At 62.5% G+C, this 20,746-nt stretch overlaps 3 protein-coding genes across 4 annotated transcripts; 1 reads left to right on the top strand and 2 right to left on the bottom strand.

Moving 5' to 3' along the window:
* Positions 1–2: 2 nt before the first annotated feature.
* GPR62 (G protein-coupled receptor 62) lies at positions 3–1,981 on the bottom strand. Its single transcript, XM_071212086.1, has one exon. The coding sequence runs from the start codon at positions 1,755–1,757 to the stop codon at positions 657–659; it is 1,101 nt and encodes a 366-aa protein (XP_071068187.1). The 5' UTR covers positions 1,758–1,981; the 3' UTR covers positions 3–656.
* A 3,085-nt stretch (positions 1,982–5,066) lies between these two features.
* Positions 5,067–13,102, bottom strand: LOC101415447 (protein mono-ADP-ribosyltransferase PARP3). The gene is given in 12 exon segments (XM_058288133.2): positions 5,067–7,163; positions 7,617–7,772; positions 8,938–9,115; positions 9,306–9,392; positions 9,569–9,724; positions 9,924–10,150; positions 10,239–10,371; positions 10,504–10,692; positions 10,891–11,016; positions 11,997–12,169; positions 12,715–12,769; positions 12,772–13,102. Coding segments are annotated over 12 exon segments (1,938 nt in total). The 5' UTR covers positions 13,060–13,102; the 3' UTR covers positions 5,067–6,993.
* Positions 13,103–13,483: 381 nt separating this feature from the next.
* Positions 13,484–20,512, top strand: LOC101442464 (ribosomal RNA processing 9, U3 small nucleolar RNA binding protein). 2 transcript variants are annotated; one of them, XM_058288123.2, is made up of 15 exons: positions 13,484–13,660; positions 13,925–14,007; positions 15,767–15,876; positions 16,245–16,312; positions 16,393–16,434; positions 16,642–16,768; positions 17,814–17,938; positions 18,025–18,117; positions 18,491–18,591; positions 18,678–18,812; positions 18,882–18,944; positions 19,149–19,294; positions 19,369–19,448; positions 20,146–20,219; positions 20,347–20,512. In XM_058288123.2, exons 1-15 carry the CDS (start codon positions 13,574–13,576, stop codon positions 20,438–20,440), a joined length of 1,428 nt encoding a protein of 475 aa, XP_058144106.1. In that variant the 5' UTR covers positions 13,484–13,573; the 3' UTR covers positions 20,441–20,512. The 2 variants fall into 2 exon arrangements, with proteins under 2 accessions (XP_058144106.1, XP_058144107.1); XM_058288124.2 differs by having other exon boundaries at positions 13,528–13,660; positions 13,834–14,007.
* Positions 20,513–20,746: the final 234 nt, after the last annotated feature.

The raw sequence follows: 20,746 nt of genomic DNA, 5'->3' as shown, positions 1-20,746 counted from the left end.
TTCAGAGAAGGGGTGCGGTCAGGGCCCCCGAGGACCCCCGAGTGTGAATCCACCCGCCGCAGCCGGACCTCAGCGCCTTCTGCACGCCAGCTCTGGGGCTTCCGGGCTCTTTGGGGTCAAGTCCCCCAGCCTGCTGTCTCTGGCACCACACTGTTCCAGTTGTTCTCTGGGCATCTTAGAAGGTGACAGAGGAGTTTGCGTAGCTTTGTCCAGCCTCTTGCAAGTGCCTGGGAAGTCCTTTTAAGTGTCTTTCCACCGCTGCTTCCTCCTGAGGCTGTAACCCAGGCCGTCCAGTCCCTTGGGCTGTGAGCCCCCAGGGCCCTCTTTTCTTCTCTTGGCCTGGTCTGATACCCTGCCCACCTCCCTTAGTCTGGGGACCTTTCACGAGCCTCACGGACCACCTAAGGGCTGGAGGCGCCCTTGGAGATGGCCCAGGGTACAGGTGGGGGGCGTGCACAAGGCCGTGAGAGTGCGTCCCAGAACCAGGGTGCCTGGCTCCCAGAAGCCACCGCCAGGCATGCTTTTTCCTCCCGTTCCAGAACCGGAGGTCCAGGCAGGGCACTGCCACGGCCTGCGCAGGGGGCTGGGTGGGCCCCTCTGATGCTGCCCTCCTTTCTCTAGTCCCAGTTCCGCTTGGGAAGGAGAGAAAGGTCTTCTCAAGTAGCCTCTGCGGTGCCGAGGTCCCCCTCTCCTGTCAACTGGGGGGCCTGTTCTTGGGTCTCAGGATGGCCCAGGGCGGGGCCCTTCCGTGGGCCCTGGAGGTGCTGAAGGAGTGCCGCCAGGTGCCAGGTCTGCGGAGCGCGGGCCCGCGGCAGCCGCGGCAGCACGCGGCGGGCAAGGCGGCCTAGTGCCCGGCGCACTGGGCGTTGCATCAGGCCGTACAGGAAGGGGTGAGCCGCGAAGGCCGAGTAGGCCACCCAGGTGACGGCCGCCTCGGCCGCCGCGGCGCGCGCCGCGGGCGCCAGGCACGCGCAGCCGTAGGGCAGCCAGCAGGCTGCGAACTGGCCCACGGCCAGCGCGGGGGCCAGGGCCGCCTTGCCCCCGGGCAGGCGAGGCCGCAGCGGCGGCAGGATGGAGAGGCGGCTGTCCAAGGAGTCGGAGCGCGGCCGGGCCCCGCTTGCCGGCCGCAGGGGCCGCGGGGGCCGCAGGGCGGCCCGGCGCGCCACCCGGAAGATGCTGCCGTAGGCGCCGAGCAGGAGCAGGGCGGGCAGCGCGAAGGCCAGCAGCGCCCAGAGCGGCCGGAAGGGCGCCAGGCCCCCGGCCAGGACCGAGCAGAGCGCGGGGGCCGGCGGCGGCGCGGGCGGCGGCCCGAGCAGCGAGAGCGCGCCCAGCAGCCCGGCGGCGGCCCACACGGCGGCGAGCACGAGGGCGGGCGGCGGGCGCGCGCCGGGCCGCAGCGGGTGCACGATGAGGCGGTAGCGCGCCAGGCCGAGCGCGGCCACGCCGAGCGTGCAGGCGGGCAGCAGCGCGGCCGAGAGGAAGCGCGCGGCGCGGCACGGCGCGGGGCCCAGGCGCACGGGGCCCAGGCCCGGCGGCGGCGCGGCCACCAGGCTCAGCGGCATGATGGAGGCGGCCGCCAGCAGGTCCACGACGCACAGGTGAGCCAGGTAGCGCGCGTCGCGCAGGCCTGGCGTGCGCAGCACCACGGCCAACAGCGTGCCGTTGCCCAGCAGCGCCACAGCTTCCACGACGGCCGCCAGGACCAACCCCACCGAGCCTGCGACTTTTGTAGGGTTTGCCTCGGTTGTGTTGGCCATTCGAGCGCTCAGGAGTCACCCTGTACTGGGATGCAGAGAGCAAAATGGAGCCCCTGGCTCTGAAATTCCCATCACCCACCTGTGTCTTCTCTGGCCCCTCACCTCATAGGCTGCCCAGGAGGCCCTGGCTCCGATGCCCAGACCGCCGACCTCTTGGGGACTTGGCCAGCCCCATGGTGGATGTAAGGCTGGGCCTGCCGGCTCTTGCCCCCGCCCCAGCTCAGCTCCAGCAACCCAGCCCCTGTCGGGGATGGTACTGGCTGTCACTCTGGTGCCCTTTAGAGACACACAGAGCCTGGGAAGGAGGGGCAGGGCCTGGCACTATCTCCCTGGGTCCTAGCAGCTGTCAGCTGGAGACCCAAGGCTCTGTTGCAGAAGTGCCTTGGGGTGCCGCTGGAGGGGGTACCAGAGCAGGCCCAGGCCTAGAGTCTAGACAGAGGAGGACAGAGTATGGGCTTAGATGCAGCCAGATCCTGTTGGCCAACAAGCCTCCTTCTGGTAAGAGCACCCCGAGTTTTCTTGAAGAAACCACTCTCCCCAACTCCCAGGATGTGGTTTGGCCGAGCACTCTCCATTCTCCTGATTAGGCATATAATCCAGGTCTGGCCAATCAGTGTACAGCAGCCCCCCCTCCCCACCCAGGTGGCTGGCTCAGGAAAAGTCATCTGGCTCCATGGGGCTTCTGCCCCGGATGAAGGCTCCCAGCCCCATGACAAACCCTATCTGTGTCCTGATGGGGCTTGCATTTCTATCTGAAGTTCCTTCCTGGCCTCTGAACCCTATACTTGGGTGTCCATCGCTGCCTCATCATTTCCCCTAGTACCTTGACTAGGAGGCATCTCAAGCTTATGTTCACAACAGAACCGTGACCCTTGCCCGGTCCCCAACCTGCTCCTCCCAGAGTTTCCCCCATCTTAGTAAACTCCATCTCAGGAGTCTTCTTTGACGCTGCCCTTTCCCCACATCGAATCCATCAACATATCCAGCATCCAACCTTTTCTCACCACTGCCACTGTGCTGGTCCCAGCCGCCACCACCTCTCACCTGGACAGCACCATGTGCTGGTCATTTGCCTGTTTGCCCTCAGATCCATTCTCCACTGTTCCCCAGTGCTGCTCCTTCTTCCAGGGAACTATACTTCCCAGGCTCCTTTGCCAACCAGCTTTCGGGTATGTTTAGCCAATGGAAGCTACTGGCAGAAGACTGGAGGGTGGGAGGAGAGAAGAGGCCAGGGAGTTTCTCCTCGCATGCTTAGCCTGGGTTTCTGGGTCTACCTTGGTGGAAGAGCACCTCTCTCTCCATAGCCCTAGGTCCCTTCAGGTAACACCCCCCCCCCCACTTCTGTAATTTTGGCTTCTACAGGGTAACCCTGGCCTGAGGGCATCAGAGCGCCATTTCCTTCCACTATTCCTCCAGCCAGCTCCTGCTTGGTGGGTCAGTGCCTTCCTGGGTCAAACCCCCCTGTCTGAAATACCTAAAGTGATCTGTCCTACCTGCTGGATCCTACTGACACACCCTACAATCCACCCCCCACACTGAATCAAATCAGGGAGTAGGTGTAGCTCAGTGGTTGAGCACCTGCTTCCCATGTGCAAGGTCCCCAGTTCAATCCTTGGTACCTCCTAAGAGCATCAAATCAGGTCATGACCTGCTCCAAGCCCTCCAGGAGCATCCATCATCAGAAGAGCATCTCAGTTACGAACTGCGCCCCCCCCTCCCCCCCACCGAAGCTGCCTTCTCCTCACCTCTCGGACTTCACCCTCTGCCCCCCTCCGCCACTTCCAGCCTGTCCCCACCTCAGGTTCCTGGTCCTGCTGTTCCCTCCGTGGGACACATTTCCTTCTCATCTGCCCATGGCTTGTTCCCTCACTTAAGTCTCTGCTCCAGAGAAACCTTCCCTGACCATCTTTTCTAAAATCTTTCCATCTTCCCATCACCCTCTTACCCTGCTTAATTTTTTTAAACCCCCACCTTGCGGTTTTTTGTTTTTTTGTTTTTTGCGTGCTGTCTGCTCTGTGTCCATTCGCTGTGCATTCTTCTGTGTCTGTGATTTATTTTTTATTTAGTCCCCGCCCCCTTGCAGCTTGTTTGCTGTCTGCTCTCTGTGTCCATTCGCTGTGTGCTCTTCTGCATTTTTGCATGACTCCCTTTTTGGTGGGTCATCTTGCTGAGTAGGCTCTCCGTGGTGCTTGCCGGCCAGGGGCTCTCCACAGTACGTGGGCGAGCCTGCCTTCACAAGGAGGCCCCCGGGATGCGAACCCAAGGCCTCCCATATGGTAGAGGGGAGCCCAGCTGATTGAGCCACAGCCACTTCCCTGCCTGCTTGATTTGAATCCCAGCACTCCCCCTACCCAGGGTTACGTTCTCATCTTCACGCGGCTCGATGCGCGCTCGCTGGAGCGGAAGCCGTGACCGCAGGAGGCCGCCGCGGGCCAACGCTCAGCGCCGCACAGACGCTCGCGGAGCAGGCGGGGCCGCGGGGCCCTTTCCTGCTGGAACTGGAAGGGCCCCGGGCCAGCTTTCCACCGTTCAGGTGAGAAACCAGGCCCTGAGAGGGGAGGAGTCCCGGGTGACACAGCTGAGCCGCGGCGACCTGCTCCCTAGCGCCCTCGCGGGGCGTGGCCACAGCCTGCTGCCGGCGTCGGCCTCTAGGGGGTGGAGCGGGATCTTGTGAGGACTTTGTTCAGAAGACAGATGACCGACTCCTTCCTGTCTCCCTGCCCAGCCACGAGTGTGGCCCGAGGGAGCAGCACGCGACGTGAGGAGAGTGGACTGGGAGCCACCGGGAGCGACGGACCTGGGGGGAGGGGCGGGGGGGGCACACGCTGCCCCCGAAATCTCTCCAGTAAACACGAAAACACTGGGGAGGGGGTGGGGTGGAGGGAAATAAATAAATCTTAAAAAAACAAACAACCCCCCCCCCAAACCCACTTTGTAGTATATCTTTTGGTTTTGTTTTTGCAAAAAGAAACACGGGGAGGATAAGCCAGAAACAAATGAAATTGGCTCCCTCCAGGGGGTGGGAACCCAGTAAAAGGGTCGGGAGGAGGGCGGGTCCTCTGCTAAACACACGTTTTAATATCGTTTAAACCTTTTAGGAATATGTTAATGTCTACATATTTTTAAAAAGTACATCATCGAAGACAGGAAAATCTCTTATTCGTGAATTTAAGCAGAAACAAATGAACCTACCTATATGCAGAGTGACTAACAGAGCCCCACTGAGACATAAAGACCTGTGTGCAAACGGTTACTCTGACCACTGACTTTCAGTCTGAAGACAAAAAAATCCACGAGTAAATCTTGAGCTTTGCTTAGAAAGTTTATTTTTCACAATGATATGGGGATAGCAAGTCCGAAACTTCTCTTTGTGTAGGCTTTAGCAAATCAGTACATTTATTGATGTTGATGGAGCTTCTTACAGTCAGAAAAGAGAGAGATAAATATGGAATTGAGGACCGATGGGAGAACCCGGTGGTGTTGGACTGGAATTCGAGAACTAGAGGGAGGTGTGTGTGCTTATTGTTTACATGTGCATATTTCCCAGCTCTCTTTGCTGCAGTAAAGCAGTGACACTTCAGTGCCAAGGAAGTCAGGAACATACTGACTGCCCAGATCTTGGATTCTAAATACATTTCTTGCTCCTAGGAACCAGGGCTCCTTAGAGAAATGGCTGAGTTCAGGTTTGTGCAAGGTGAGCCTGGAACATATTGTTATGCCAGACAGGTCCTCGAAATATGACAGGGACAGAAACCTGCTTGAAGGAGCATCTACTGGCAAAATCTGGGCCATTGTGAAGATCAAAATAAATGACAGTAAGGATTATAATCCAATGAATAAAATAAGAAGCCATGAATCCATCCTAAATCCATATATCATAAGTAGATAGATAAGGATACTAATGAATAAATGGAAAAGAAATGATGGAGTTAGGTAACCATTATTTGCAAACATCTTGGTAAAAATTGATTCAGGTAACTGCAGGTAAAATCAGCAGTAGGTGTTAAAGGCAGTAGGGGCAAGTCTGATGAGGAATGGGATGTACACACACTCAAAATACTTTCCCATAGATTACTGAGAAATTACAAAGGAGAGAAAGGGTAAGTTTACAGTGGAGAAACTTGGTGGGCCACCTTCATGAACCGGACACGTCCCTCCTGATATAATGCCCCGAGGACACGTCATCTAGGTAGTATTCCTGTCTAAACTGCGATATCTGAACTCGATCATGAGGAAGCATCAGACAAATCCAAAGTGAGAGACATTCTACAGAAAAACTGGCCTGCACTGCCCAAGAGTGTTAAATGATGAAGTGATGAAGAGGGAAGACTAGGCTGAGGAACGTTCCAGATTAAAGGAGACTAAAGGCACCTGGGACTAAACGCAAATGTGTGATCCTGGACTGGACCTGGCCGGCCTCCAGCACCTGCCCCTGGCTTGTGGAAGGGCTGCTGAGTGAAGGCTGGGCTGCCCGCTGGCTGTGGAGTCCCGGCACAGCCTCCGTTCATGCCTGCAGAGCCGGGCACCACCCCTGTGCCCCCCGCCATGTGCTCAACTGGTTTATGATACTCAGAAGAGTATGGATGTCTGGCACCAAGGCAGGACCAAGCGCCTGCTTCTCCTGGCAACGGGCAGGAGTGTCTATCACAGAAGGCCATGGGCCCAGGAGAAGAAGCCACGAATCGCCAGGTGGGGCCCAAATGAAGAACAGCTCTGAGCTGACGGGGAGGGTCCTCTCTGAAGGCTCCATTACTAGAGAAGGCAGGTGGTTCTGGGGATGGACACAGACGGTGGCATCAACCCCGGCGAGGGCTCGCCCTTGGGCATGGGGCCGGGGCGGCCGCCTGGTCAGTCACCAGGGAGGGATGGGAAGCCAAGGCTGATGCCGCTGTAGCACAGACAAGCGGAGGCCGGTGGTGAGAGAACACAGCGTTTAGTAAACCCCTGTGCGCGGCCGAAGGATCGCCTGCCTCCCGGGTGCTCGGCCGGGGCCTGGCGGGCAGCCTACGGGGAGGCGGGCTCTGGCCCACTCTCGGCCTGTGCCCCTCAAACCGCAAGGCCTTGGATAGACTGCTGTGTCGGTGCCCAGGTGGTGACGCCAAGCGCCCCGCCACGCCCACAGGAGACTCCAGGCCACGAGCCAGGTAACAGGACAGAGGGAAGGGGCGGGGACCACTGAGCTGGGCAGGAAGATTGAAGAGCACGGTCTACCCCCCAGCAGGGCCTCGGGGGCAGCTCAGAGTCGCAGCTGCAGCAAGTAGCGCAGGTGGCACTGGCTCTCGCTGTAGATGAGGTACTCGCTCTGGGAGAAGCTGGAGCTGCTGAACTCCGGGCAGGGGACAGGCTGGCCCTGGGGCACTGCCACCCGCTGCCCATCCAGCTCCAGCTCTGTGTCCTGAGTTGGATCTGTAGGGCAGAGCAGGGGCCATGGGTGACCTAAGAGTCACTGATTCTTGGTCCTATCAGAGACAGGCAGGCTGAGGGAAGGCCCAGGGCCAGTCCTGTCCCCTTTGCTCCCCAATTCTGCTGCAGAGGACGCCTGCTCGGTCCCACCTCACCCACCGCCAAGCCGTTGCACAGGCTGGGCCTTCTGCTTGGAGTATCCTGCTCCACTTCTCTGCTAAGTAACTCCTCATTCATCAACACTCAGTGACACCCCTCCTTTGAAGGCCTCCAGGATGTCCCTCAGTGAGTGTCTGTTGAATGAGTATGTGAGTAACTGCAGGGAGGAAGCCTGCTTCTTAACTTTGTCCCTCCCCACAGTCCCTTCCCTACTCGCCTCCTCTCTGGCAGTGCCCCGGGGACCCCTATCCCAAGCCTCCCTCTGCCCTCAGGCCTGTCCAGCTCCCGGGGACTCACCAGGCTCTGTGTGGCCTCGGGCGATGACGCTGTGGAATCCAGGGGGCGGCGTCTTCAAGCTGGGCTCGTCCACGGTGATGTGGTGCTCCCGGCCCAGGGCCACCTCGCCCAGGAACATGTAGCCGATGTGGTCGGTCCCGCAGGACATGCCAGTGACTGGGGGACATGGGGAGGCTCAGAGGTGGGCGGCTCGGCCCCCCTGCCCGCCTCCCCGCTGTGCTGTCACCTCCTCCTGTGTCCGCAGCCCAGGACAGTGCTCGCCGTCCCTCCAGCCCTAAGGACAGGCCCTGCCCGGCTGTGCCCCGTCCCACCTCTCTCCCTCACTCCTCACCTCTGCAGGCAGGCCTCTGCCCCCACTGCTGCCCTCACCAAGGTCTGCCGTGGCCAAACCCGGGCCTTTATCGCCCTGGCCCGCTCTGCTGCCTTTCCCATTGGCGTCCTCTGCCCCCCTACCCTGAGACTCCCTCGCACTGGCTCTCCTGCCACCCCCGAGCCACCTCTTAGGCTCTTCCTCCTCTGCCCTCCTTGTGGCCCCCTTGGCCTGGGGCAACTCTGGCCACCCCGGGCCTTCCCCCCACCAGCCCTTGGATGATCCTGTTCTCTTGGCCAGGTGGGTGGACTGGGGATCTGGGTTGGGGGAGCACCTCAGTGAGCGTCCTCTTGGTGAGAAACCTGGGGCTCACCAGCGACACCTCCGGCCCTTTCCCACCTGCTGCCGTCCCACCTTGCCCCGCCCTGGGCTGGCCCCCCGCAGCTGGCTGGGGGCGAGCACAGCCTCCTTGCAGCCTCTGCTCTGACCCTCTTCCACCCTCCCCACCGCGGCAGCCATCGAGACCTGCTTTGCGCAGTCCACCCGGGCTCCCCACGGCTCCCTGGATAAGGCTCCCTCGATCCTCCCAGGCCCGGGGCCCCCTGCCCCTGCCAGGCGTTGGCTCCAAGCTTCGGGGTCAGGGCCCTCCCACCCTCTGTGCCTGTCCCCACTGCTGCTCTGCCATGAAGGCTCTGCACCCTGCCAGGTCTGGTTGACTCGCTCATCCTGACTGCATCGCCTCTTCCAGGAGGCCACCCTTGACCACCAGGCACGCCTTCTGAGTCCCGCCAAACTCCAGAAGGCCCCCTGAGCACTCCCGTCCGTGGAGAACGTGGTCGCACGCCAGGTTCCCAGAGGCGAGGACTGGGCCCGCTGACCTGAGTGTCTCCACCCCCGGTCCCCGGGCTGGCCCCAGGCCCACCTACCATCCCAGGCCCACCACTCCAGCCTGGAGCGGGCCCGAGGACCGCCCACCACCCCCGGCCTGGGGCCGGCCTGAGGACCGCCTACCACGGCTGGCCCACCAGGTGTTCTCCGAGGCGAAGTAGATGCCCTTGCCGACGCGGCCGCCAGAGTGTGGCATGATGCGGAGCCCGCTGGTGAAGATGGCGGCCACCGCGGCCATGTTGGTGCTGTGCCACAGCAGCTGCCGATTACCCAGCTTGGAGTGGGCCCGGAACCTGTCTCCCTGCGAGGGAGAGGGGCCAGGAGAGTTACCCCATCCCAGGGCTTGGGCGCCTCTGCCTGCTGCTCAGAGACCGAGGCCTGGTGGCATGTGGTCAGAGCTGCTGAGCAGGCTGGCCAAGGGGCGGACGAGCCGAGGTCACCTCCTGGGGACGGCGTGGAGGGGGGTGTGGGTCGGCGAGGTGCTCCCTTACCTCCCCTTCTCGGTTCACTTTCCAAACATGCTGAAGAACCGGGCACCTGTAGCTGTTGCCAGTCTGTTCTAAGTAGGTCTGAATCACCTGTGGGGACAGTGGCAGCTGGGGCCAAGGCTAGGGGACCCCTGAACTAAGTCCTCCCAGCCCCCCAGGTCCTAGAGACGGGGGGAGAGGTCCCGGGTAAGGGACTGCGCTGGGCACGGCGGGGGCGGGTGGGCAGAAGACAGTGCCTGCTCCTGGCTCTTGGCGGGGCCGCCCACCTTGTACTCGCGGGCCTCCGAGTCCAGCAGCTGGAGCTGGCACTTGAGGAGCTGGTAGTCTCGGTCCAGCGGGTGTGGCACCACCTCCTCCACTGTCTCCTCCTCCTCCTCAGGCGCCGCCTGCAGGGTCTGGGCCAGCTCGATGTCCGCCAGCACCTGGGATGACAGGCCCAGGCAGCGTGCCTGCCGCTAGACCCCAGGGCCCTCTCCCCTCCTGCCGACCCCCCCTCCGTCTGACCTTCCCCTCCCCTGCCTTCCGGCCTGCCCCGTGCAGTCCATCTGTCCAGGCCTCCTGGGCCCCCTACCCTCGTCTCCCTTGCCAAGTCTGCCCGCCTGCCCTCCTGCCAGCCCTCACCAGCAGCATGTCCTTCTTGGCCTGCAGAAGCTCGGGGGTGTCGATTGGGAAAGGCCGGCTGCGGCCGAAGTTGTGGGGGATGACGGTGTAGAAGCGGGAGGCCAGCTCCTCCAGGCTGCGGCCGCTCGCCGCGGGGGCGCTCAGGGCCGCCTCCAGCGCCTCCAGGGCCTCGAAGCCCCGGGCGATCTGCTGCTTGCTCAGCTTTCCCAGGGGCATCTTCTTCACATCTGGGGAACGGGCGAGCGTGACGGGCGAGCGTGGGGTCAGCCCAGCGGCCCTGCCCCCCAAGGCCCCTGCCTGGGCCTGGCCCCTCACCCAGGTGCATGAGGGCCATGGCGTTCTGGAACATCTCCTTGCTGAAGATGTTGGTGATGAGCTTCTGCGTGGCCGGGTCCAGGGAGCAGGGCAGCACCTTGAGAGCCACGGTCTTGGGTGGGCCTGCGTCCACCTGTGGCAGAGGGCGCAGGCCAGAGAGCGGGTGCCTGAGGCGCGGCTGGGCAGGGGCACAGCCCTATCAGCTCAGGGCCCCCGAGGAGCCCTCACCCTTGGCCCAGGGCTCCCCGGCCTCCCGCCACTTCACCTTCACCACGGCTTCCTGGGCCTCTTCCTCTCCCTGCACCTCGATAAGTGTGTACTTGCTGGGGTGGGCCACGAAACGGTCCTGCTCGGCCCAGCTGTTCTTGGTCTTTTCCCGAAACTTCTTCTCAAAGTCCTTCTTTGCATCCTCCAGCGACGTGAAGGGGCTGAGCTTTGACTGGCCCACCTCTCCCTGCAAGCGAGAGCCCTCAGCGGTGCACCACCACATGCCCACCATGAGCCCCGGGGCCGCGCGCCCCCGTCAGTCGGGGAGTGGGGGGACAGGCGGCAGCCCGGGCCTTGAGGCCTGGTCGACTGCGTGGACCTGGCGAGAGGAGCCACGCGCCAAGGGGGCAGCGGTGGGGGTGAGGCGGGCACGGGCGGCGCTCACCACGCGGCCCCAGCGGTTCCAGCAGCTGAAGCGGTCGTCCCCTTCCAGCAGCTGGATGATGTAGAACTTGTTGTTGTTGCTGCCGATGTTGGTCTGGTTCAGGGTGCAGTCGTAGTCCTCGTGCACCTGGCGAGGGCGTGGGGGAGCACGCTGCCTGGGCCGCCCACCGGCAGGGCGGGGCGCCCCGCTGCCACCCAGGGTGTAGCAGTTTCATGTAATTGATGGATTCCAAAAAGAACTATTGCATTATACTTGTAATCTGGTCTGTACCTGGGCATGATTGAGTGATGATTAGGGCACAGATAAAAGGCGTGGCAGAGGAGAGAGATGAGGGCTTTTAATGTTGGAGTTTTGATCTTGAAAGTTTGATGCTGAAGACTTAAGCTGGAGCCCCAGCAAGTAGGCTCCCAGAGGAAAGAGAAGCCAGCCCCAGGAAGGAAGGACCCTTGAACCCAGAGAAAAGCCAGCCCCAGGAATGTAGGAACCCGGGAAGCCTGACCCCTCGCAGACGTCGGCAGCCATCTTGCTCCAAATAGACTTCGGTGAGGGAAGTAACTTATGCTTTATGGCCTGGTATCTGTAAGCTCCTACCCAAATAAATACCCTTTAAACCAACCGATTTCTGGTATTTTGCATCAGCACCCCTTTGGCTGACTAATACAGAGGGTCTGACTGCACCAGGGTCCAAGGAGGCCCCGTCTTGGAAGGCTTGAGAGCCCAGGGCTGTGCCCGAGGGCCACAGTCTGAGGGGACGTGGCTACAAGCTGGCATAGGGTAGGGGCAGGCGCTGGGAGGATGGGCTCGACCCTGGGCGGGGGAAGCTGAGGTTTGGGGTTCTGGACAGGACACAGCCCTGTCCTGGGAGGCTTGAGGGGGCCATGGCCCTACTCTGTGGGGCTAGTTTGAGGGGACGTGGGCGAGTGCTGGGATCTGAAGGGCAGAATGGCCCACCTGGGTCTGACAGGATACTGTCCCGCCTTCGGGGTTCTGGGGAAAACACGGCCTTGATGGGGAGCTTGTAGGAACCTTGAGCTACTGGGCCAGAGGGGAGCCCCAAGGGTGTGTCTGCACCTGTGCAGAGGCAGGCTCTGGCCTGACAGCGCTGCGGGCTCACCTGGGCACCCACACAGGTCCACGCAGATTATGCGCTTCTCTGGGAGCGCGGCCTTGAGGGCCTCTGCCGTGGAGCGGAAGATGTCCTCCTCCTCCACCCCCTGCTGCCCCCTCTTCTTCTGAGGGCCCCCACTCTGCACTGCAGCCTTGCGCTTTGGAGCCATGGCTGTCCTGGGGCACAGAGGGGGCTCTCAGCCTCCACGGCCTCCACACCCCACCTGCCCCACCTGGGCCCCACTGGTGGTCTCCCACTGCTTCAGCTGCCCCCATTTCCAGTCCTGGGCAAAACCTTGCTCACTGCACCCCAGATCTACTCTCTCCATTGTCCCATGAGGTAGGGAAGTGAGAGGAGACTCTCCCCCTCCTACTTCGGGGCTCCTCCCTTCAGAGCGCTGGCTGGGCACTTGTGCCGGTCCCTCCCCTTTTCCCAGCTAGGTCAGACATGGCATGGTTGTTGGGCTGTCACCAGAGATGGGGGAGGGTGGCGCTGGAGGGGCAGCAGCTCCCAGGGAGCCAGAGCTGCCCCCTCTCCCCCACCCCGGGGCAGAGAGCCAGCATACAGCAGCCCTTCCCAACTGGCCCACGAGTGTTGGGGTGCTGCCCAAGGTCTCAGACCAGTAGCCTTGGACTCTCAGAAGGCAGGGGCCAGCCCCACCCGCCCTGCCCTGCCCTGCCCTGCCCAGGCTGTAAGCGGGGCCATAGGGCACTCACCTAAGAGAAGCAGGGAGCTGGGAGAGGTGGCTGCCACCAGGCCTGGTATCAGAACTGCTGTGTGAGCCTCCCAGGGCAGAACCAGGTCCCTTGCTCCTGCTGGCCGCTCTTTGTGAGTCTTAGGCGTGACTTAGGGAGGGACTTCCCGGCAGTCGCCAGAGGCGGGGAAGAGCTGGGTGGGAGGGCGACGTGGTGGGGGGGGGGGTGGGGGGAATAGATTCCAGGCACCAGAGTCAGCGGGCCACGCCTGCCCCGTGGGTAGGTGGACACTTTATCGCGACACAGCAAAGGCCCGGGGACTGCCGTGCCATTAGCGCTGTTGGTCTGGTCTGGGGCACGGGGCATCGGATGCCCAGTGACCTTGGGCCGGGGTGCAGGGCACCGCCTTCCTCTCCTCGAGGCTGCCTGAATTTCCCCGATTCCAGTGCCAGGCTGGTTGAACCCGGCGTCCCAGCTCCAGACCCGGAGGAGTCACACCCCGAAAGGCGGAACCCACCTCTCTGCCGCCCCCCAGCGGCCAAGGGACGCGACCACAGCAGAGGACCTCCTGGTTCCACCCGCATTAGACCTCAGCCAGCGGCAGTGCGCACGCGCCTCGGTCGCCCTCCGAAAGCGCCTGGGAGAGGCCGGCTTCCCCGGCGGGGCTGGCGCGGCAGCCTATGGGAGCCCTCGGAGGGGCCGGCCCGGGCGCCTGCCCAATGGGCGCGCGGGGGCGTGGCAGCCTGCGGAAGCGGCCGCGCGCTCCGGGGGCGGGGCCCGCCGGGGTGGCAGCCTATCAGGGCCCGAGGCTGGCGGGCCCGCGGGGGGCTCAGTCGCCACGTGAGTACCGGGCTGCTGCTGCTGAACGTTCCCGGGCCTCATGTCGGCGACAGCGGCCGCTCGAAAGCGGGGGAAGCCGGCCTCGGGGGCCGGGGCCGGGGCGGGAGCCAGCAAGCGGCGGCGAAAGGTAAGCGTGGCGCTCCCGCGGGTCGGGGCCAGTTCCGCTGCCGGGACCGCGGTCTCCCCGTGCGGAGCCCCCGGACCCCCGGCCGGTAAGCCCGGCCCAACTGGCGGGTCTCTCCGCCGGCCAAGGCCTGGTTTAAGGCCTTACTCTTGAGCCGGGGCTACCGTCTCTTCCAGTCCCGGGGCGCTCGAAGGTTCGGCAGGGGCTCTTGGCCAATGCCGTGGCGGTCGGGACCCTTGACCGAGGAAAGGATCATGTAATTCCCAGGCCGACTCTTCTGGGGACAGGAGCAAGGCCAAGGGTGGCGGCAAGATGAACGAGGAGATCTCCAGCGACTCTGAGAGCGAGAGGTGAGCTGTTGTCCGTCCCCTCGTGGCAGGGAAACCAGGCTCACGGCACTCGTGCATACTCAGTCGTAGGGCCCTAGAACTAGTTCATGACTCTTTCCTTCAGTTTCTGGCTCCGAGGATTTTATTCTCCTGTGTCTGTGGGATCTCCGTGTGAGGAGGACCCCCGACCCCAGGGAGAGGCCACTGAGACCTGCAATGAAGGGCGTGGGGTGCTTTGCAGGATTCCAAATGGGGAGACTTGAGTGGGGTGGGTGGTGGGTGGAGGCTTTCATATCCAACACCAGTGAATCTTGGTGCCTTCCTTTTGAGTTGATTTCAGAAATTCTATTAATTAAATTGAGTTTGTGTTAGTCTTATTCTGCTCACAGAAACACGTATAATTAATTGCCTTTTTTTGTATGTACAGTTGTGAGTTTTGACAAACACATGGTTTTTTACCTGCACAATAAAGAAACAGAATGGTTCCATCACCACCGCCCCACCCCCAATTCCTCTGTGTTCTTGTGGTCAGCCTCCCTCCCCAGTCCCCCGGTTACCACTGTCCCTAGAATTTTTGCCTTATCCCAGAATGTTGTCTGACCAGAGTCATACATTGCATATATTCCTTGCTGTTCTCGAGAGTTCTGTTTCTTCTGTGTGAATGCTAGGTGATAGATTGGTTATTTGAGATAAATTTTGTAGACGTTTCAACTGAAGGTTGATGACTGAAGGTTTGATGGACACAGGGCTTCCAGTGTCCATCTCTGGGGCATGGTATGGCCTTGGCTTCCTGAGACTTTTCAAGGCTCCTTCTGAGAACTCATGGGCAAGGTCATGAGAGTCCTGGGAAACACAGTTGGGGCAGGGACTGGATACTGCAGGCATGTGTTCAGAGGGAGCAGGCTGCCCTGGCTTTCTTGCTTCTGAGAGCTGGTGACTTACCTCCAGCTCCCAGGAAAAGGTCCAAGCAGGACTCCTTGGAGTGAAGTGAGAGCCCTCAGCTGATTCAGGATGTGGGGCGTGGAGGGGAAAGCAAGAACTTCACCAGCACAATGTCAGGCCAAGACAGTTAAGATTCTCTCTGCTCCCTGCCCCGGGGGGTAAAGGATGGTGCTGGGGCAGCAGGGGTGGAGGCGGTGACAGCCCTAAATGTGTCTGCCTCTTGGGTCCTTGGATAGGCTCTGGACTGGCTGCTGTCCGTGTCTGAGGCCAGCTCTCATCCCATGATCTGTCTTCTCTCCTCTCTCTATTGGATTTTCTCTTTCCTGTTCCTAGATCACCTTGTTTGGTGAGCACATCGTCCATCTTTCTTGAAGGAGGGGAGGACTAATCTTGTGACATCTTGCACATCTGACAGCATTTTCATTCCTCATTGATGGCATAATGGGGTAGGGCGTTCCAGGGGCTAGCATTTTCTTCCGAGTTTCACGTGTAGGGCTCCTTCGTCGTCTTCGTTCTCAGTGTTGCAGTTGAGTTGTCTGAAGCCATTTGATTCCTGAGCCTTTGTTTTGTGACCTGATTTTTCTCTGGAAGGCTGTATAATCCGTGCTCTCCCCCAGTTGAGAGAGTTGACGGTGATCGCTTTGGATGTTGGCACAGTTCTCACCTTCTGCTGGGTACTGGGCAGCCCTTTCACTTTGGTAACTCACGTCCTCCAGTTTCCTGCATGTGGAATCGTTGGCAAGGACGCTGGGCAGGGATGGGGAGGGGAGCATCCGATGGCAGGGAGGGCACTGAAGAGCATGGTCTGGTGCCTCACACCAGCCCCTCCCGCCCACAGCCTGGCTCCAAGAAAGACTGAGGAAGAGGAGGAGGAGGAGCTGGAGGAGACTGCACAGGAGAAGAAGCTGCGCTTGGCCAAGCTCTACCTTGAGCAGCTGAGGCAGCAGGGTGAGCCCCTCGGTGGGGAGGGAGGGCAGGGCCTGGGCCTACGCTCGCCTGCCGCCCCGCCACCTTACGGGTGAGGGTGCAGGTCCCTGGGGCTGCGAGGCTTGGTGGTGCTGGCTGCCCTGCGGGGGCTGGCCAGGAGCTCTGAGGGGCTTCCTGGGGTGGCCAGATCTGTGGGGACGGACTTGGGACAGTAGTCTGCGGGCAGGAGACCCTCCAGCCTGCCCTCCCTGCTGCCTGAGGTAGCCCGAACTTCCCACAGAACACAGCCAAGAGTGTGGGGCTCAGCTTTGGGGTGCGGCAGAGTGGGGTTGGGAGGAGCACAGTGGGGTCTCCGCCCCGGTTTACGTGGCCCTGTCTGTCGTGGACAGAGGAGGAGAAGGCCGAGGCCCTCGCATTCGAGGAGGACCAGGTGGCGGGACGGCTGAAGGAAGATGTGGTGAGTGTGGAGAGAGGGTGTGGGGGCCGGGGCGGGGGCTCGGCCTGCTCCCGGCTCTCACCCCTCTCTCCTCCGTGCAGCTCGAGCAGAGGGGCAAGCTGCAGAAGTCGGTGGCAAAGGAGGTAGGTGGGCGGGGCACTGGGGTAAGGCTGGAGGGCCGGGGCCGCTCCTGGGTAGGTGGATACACGGCGGGCACCTGGGCAGGTGGGGCCGGGAAAGGGCCTCCCAACCTCGGGTCCAGTTTTCCTTCTGGCCAGCATGGGTGGGGAAGGATGGCGCGGGGTTGCCTTCACGCCCCCACGCCAGTGACCCGGCCCCTGCGCACCCAGATCCAGGCCCCGGCCCCGGCCGACGTGTGCGTCTTGCGGGGCCACCAGCTCTCCATCACCTGCTTGGTCATCACCCCTGACGACTTGGCCATCTTCTCTGCCGCCAAGGACTGCACCATCATTAAGTGTGAGCGCGCCTGGGTGGGGTGTAGCCCCTAGGGGTCTCCCAGAGGGGCTTTTCCAGGGAGGAGAGGGTGGCCAGGGTAAGAGCCTCGACTGGGGAAGGTTTATTTCCAAAGCGGGAGACGCCTTCCGGGTGACAGTGGAGGCTTCTGCCCGGCAGTGTTGTCCTTGAGCTCCCGCCTCCAGGAGGGCTGAGCAGAGGTGGGCAGTTGCTTTGGTGGGAATTGGCACTGTAGGTGGGTGGTCAGCCTGGCGGACATTTGGGACCCTGCACAGTCCTGGGGCAGACTTCCTGCTCCTCCTGGGTCCCCTCCATCTGGAAGCACTTCCCTTGTCCTCCCACGAGAGTAGCAGTAAGAACTCACACCATCCGTCCCCAAGGCATTTTTTTTTTTTTTTTAATTTATTCTGTTTATTTCTCTCTTCTTCCCATCCCCGGTTGTTGTCTGCTCTCTTTTGTCCATTCGCTATGTACTCTTCTGTGTCTTCTTGCATTCTCAGCAGCTCCGGGAATCTGTGTCTCTCTTTTTGTTGTTGTGTCATCTTGCTACGTCAGTTCTCCAGGTGTACAGCCCCACTCCTGGATGGGCTACACTTTTTTTGCACGGGGCGGCTCTCTTTGCGTGGCAGCCTCCTTGTGCGTGGCACACTCCTTGTGCGTGGGGCTCCCCTACGTAGGGACATGGCACTCCTTGTGCGCGGCAGCACTGCACGTGGGCTAGCTCACCACATGGGCCAGGAGGCCCTGGGTGTGAACCCTGGACCTCCTGCATGGTAGGCGGACGCTCTATCAGTTGAGCCGCATCTCCTTGCCTAAGGCACTTTCATGCCACTTCTCTTCCTGGAGCTGCGCCGCTGCCCTGTGGGTGTTGACTTCACTTAATAGATGAGAAAACCGAGGCCGCTTGTCCAGGGACTCACAGTGGCCAGGCCGGGTCCCTGACCCGAGTCTGGGACGTTTTCTGTGGCCCCAAGCTGCACCTTGAGGGGGTGCTACCAGCCAGCCCCCTCCCTCCATCACACCAGCCTCTCCCCTCTCCTGGCGGCAGGGAGCGTCGAGAACCACCGGAAGCTGCACGTGATCCCGCGAGCCAAGAAGGGTGCTGAGGGGCAGCCCCCCGGCCACAGCAGCCATGTCCTCTGCATGGCCATCTCCTCCGACGGCAAGTACCTCGTAAGGCAGGCTTGGCCCTGGGGCAGGCGGGGGGCCTGGCGCGCAGCGGGCGCCCGTGGCCGCCATCCCCTGTCCTCATCCTGCAGGCCTCGGGCGACTGCAGCAAGCTCATCCTCATCTGGGAGGCCGAGAGCTGCCGGCACCTGTACACCTTCACGGGACACCGCGACGCCGTGTCGGTGAGGAGCTGGGCCTCCCCCCGCGGGTATTAAGCCAGCGCCTCCAGAGTGGGCCCATTTGATGTGGGCCCCGGGGAGCGAGGCGACAGCCTGGTGCAGCGAGAGGTGGTGACCTGCTGTAGGGAGGGGTGCTGTGTAGGAAGGAGGCGGGGGGGAGAGACGGGAAGAGCCCAGGGCTCTGGAGGGCCCGAGAAGGCGCAACTGGGGGACCCTGCTGCCCCACGGAAGCCCCCCGCGGAAACCCCCCCGCGGCCCCTCTGGGGGTGCTGGCCCCCTGTGCTGCGCGGCTCGTGTTACAGAAGCCCTCTCTGGCCCGGCCCCTCTGCCTGCCCTCGCCCAGGCCCCCTTCTGCTCTGTCTCCACGCTTCCTCAGGGGCTGGCGTTCCGCAGAGGCACCCACCAGCTCTACAGCACATCCCGCGACCGCTCTGTGAAGGTGTGGAATGTGGCGGAGAACTCCTACGTGGAGACGCTGTGAGTGCGCGGGGCGAGGGCGCGCGGCTGCCCGCACATGCCATGCGTGACCCCGCTCTACCTCACTGTCCCGTTCTGCCCCCCAGTTTCGGGCACCAGGACGCCGTGGCCGCCATGGACGCGCTGAGCCGGGAGTGCTGTGTGACAGCCGGGGGCCGGGACGGGACTGTCCGCGTGTGGAAGATCCCGGAAGAGTCCCAGCTTGTCTTCTACGGCCACCAGTAAGGGCATGCCAGGCTGGGTGGGGGCTCCACGGGCCAGGCCCCACCCCTCACCGCCCCTTTCTCCAGGGGCTCCATCGACTGCGTGCAGCTCATCAACGAGGAGCACATGGTGTCGGGCGCAGACGACGGGTAAGCGCTCCTGTGCCATGCGCGCGCCGCCTCCCCGAGCCAGCACGGGAGCCGATGCCTCCCCTTTCCCAGAGGAGGACCCGGGCCCGCGGTCTCGGGTGACCTTGTCCTCGTCCTGTGGCGGGCACGCACGTGATCGCTCCCTGCCGCGTGGCCCTTCTGCCTGCCCCGAGCCGCCCAGCTGACTGCGCTTCCTGCCCCCAGCTCCGTGGCCTTGTGGGGCCTCTCCAAGAAGCGGCCGCTGGCCCTGCAGCGTGAGGCCCATGGGCTGCGGGGGGAGCCGGGCCTGGAGCAGCCCTTCTGGGTGTCGTCGGTGGCGGCCCTGCTCAACACGGACCTCGTGGCCACAGGTGGGGGCCCTGCGCGGCCGGGGCGAGGGGGTCACGGGCGGTGCGGGGGTGCCCACCTTCTCCCTGTCCCCCAGGCTCCCACAGCTCCTGCGTGCGGCTCTGGCAGTGCGGCGAGGGCTTCCGGAGGCTTGACCATCTCTGCGACATCCCCCTGGTAAGTGGGGCTTCCCCGCTCGGCCTGCCCTTGTGCTCCACCACCTCTGGCCTCTGGAGCTCCTGGCCCCTCTTGCCAGACAGGAGCCTGCTCAGGGTGGGGCGGCCAGGACTTCCTTTTTAGCCCCACGTCTAGCACAGGGCCTGCGGAGCCCTCTTCCCTCCCCCCTTTCCCCCTCCCTTCCCTCCTCCCTCCCTCTCCCTCCTCCCTCACCTCCCTCCTCCCTCTTCCCCTCCGTCCTCCCTTCCCTCCTCCCTCCCCCTCCCTCTTCCCTCTTCCCTTCCATCCTCCCTTCTCTCCTCCCTTCCCTCCTCCCTCCCCCCTGTCCCTGTGCTCAGGTAGCTGAGCGTGGCTGGTGGTCTGTGGCATGCCAGGCTAGGGCTCCACGCTGGGTGCCCTGGGGGAGAGCATGACACCATCAGAGGATGTCCGCTGCGAGTGCAGGATCTTGGTTGCGGGGTCTCCGAGGAGACTCCCCGGGAGCCAGGCCCCGGCCTCATCCCTGACCCGGCGGACGTGCACAGCAGCCCCCACGCACTCCCCACAAGGGTGGTGCTCTCCTTACCCCCATCTCCTGGGTGGCCCCCAGGGGCAAAGAGCCGGCCCAGGGAACCAGGTGGCAGGAGGCGAGCAGGCCTGGCCAGGCGTCGTGGGGACTCGTCCTCACCTCCTTCCCCCTGCGCCTCCCTCTCCCCAGGTGGGCTTCATCAACAGCCTCAAGTTCTCCAGCACTGGGGACTTCCTGGTGGCCGGGGTGGGCCAGGAGCACAGGTACGTGGTGCTCCCTGAGGAGTGAGGGTGTGGGGCAAGGTGGTAGTGGGGGTGGGAGCCCGGTGGGGAGAAGGGAGGGGCCAGGCCGGCCTCAGTTGCTCCTCTTATCGTCATCCCCCCGCTGCAGGCTTGGCCGATGGTGGCGCATCAAAGAGGCGCGGAACTCTGTGTGCATCATCCCCCTCCGCAGAGCCCCCGGGCCCCCCGCTGCCGGCTCCTGACCCGCTTCCTCCCCTTATTTAAGTCCTTCCTGGTGTGCCCCATCCTCTTTGTATAAAAGTCTCCCCCTTCGAGCCTGTCTCCTGCAGCTTCTTGGGGGTGGCGGGGACCAGGGGTTGGGGAGGGACAGGGCTCCAATCGCCCCTGCCCCGCGCTGGCCCGAGGGCTTTTATCTTTTCCCAGGAACTTGGGGCCGGAGACCTCAGCTGACTCCTGGTCCCCGAGTACCTCTTGTGGTCTCGTCAGGCCAGCTGCCCACCCACCTTCCTGGGCCGCCGAGGGGAGCGGCTCATCCCCCAACCAAGAAC

Source organism: Dasypus novemcinctus, chromosome 26, assembly GCF_030445035.2.
Source record: "Dasypus novemcinctus isolate mDasNov1 chromosome 26, mDasNov1.1.hap2, whole genome shotgun sequence".
Classification (NCBI taxonomy): Eukaryota; Metazoa; Chordata; class Mammalia; order Cingulata; family Dasypodidae; genus Dasypus; species Dasypus novemcinctus.
This window is presented reverse-complemented; position numbering and strand designations above follow the sequence as displayed.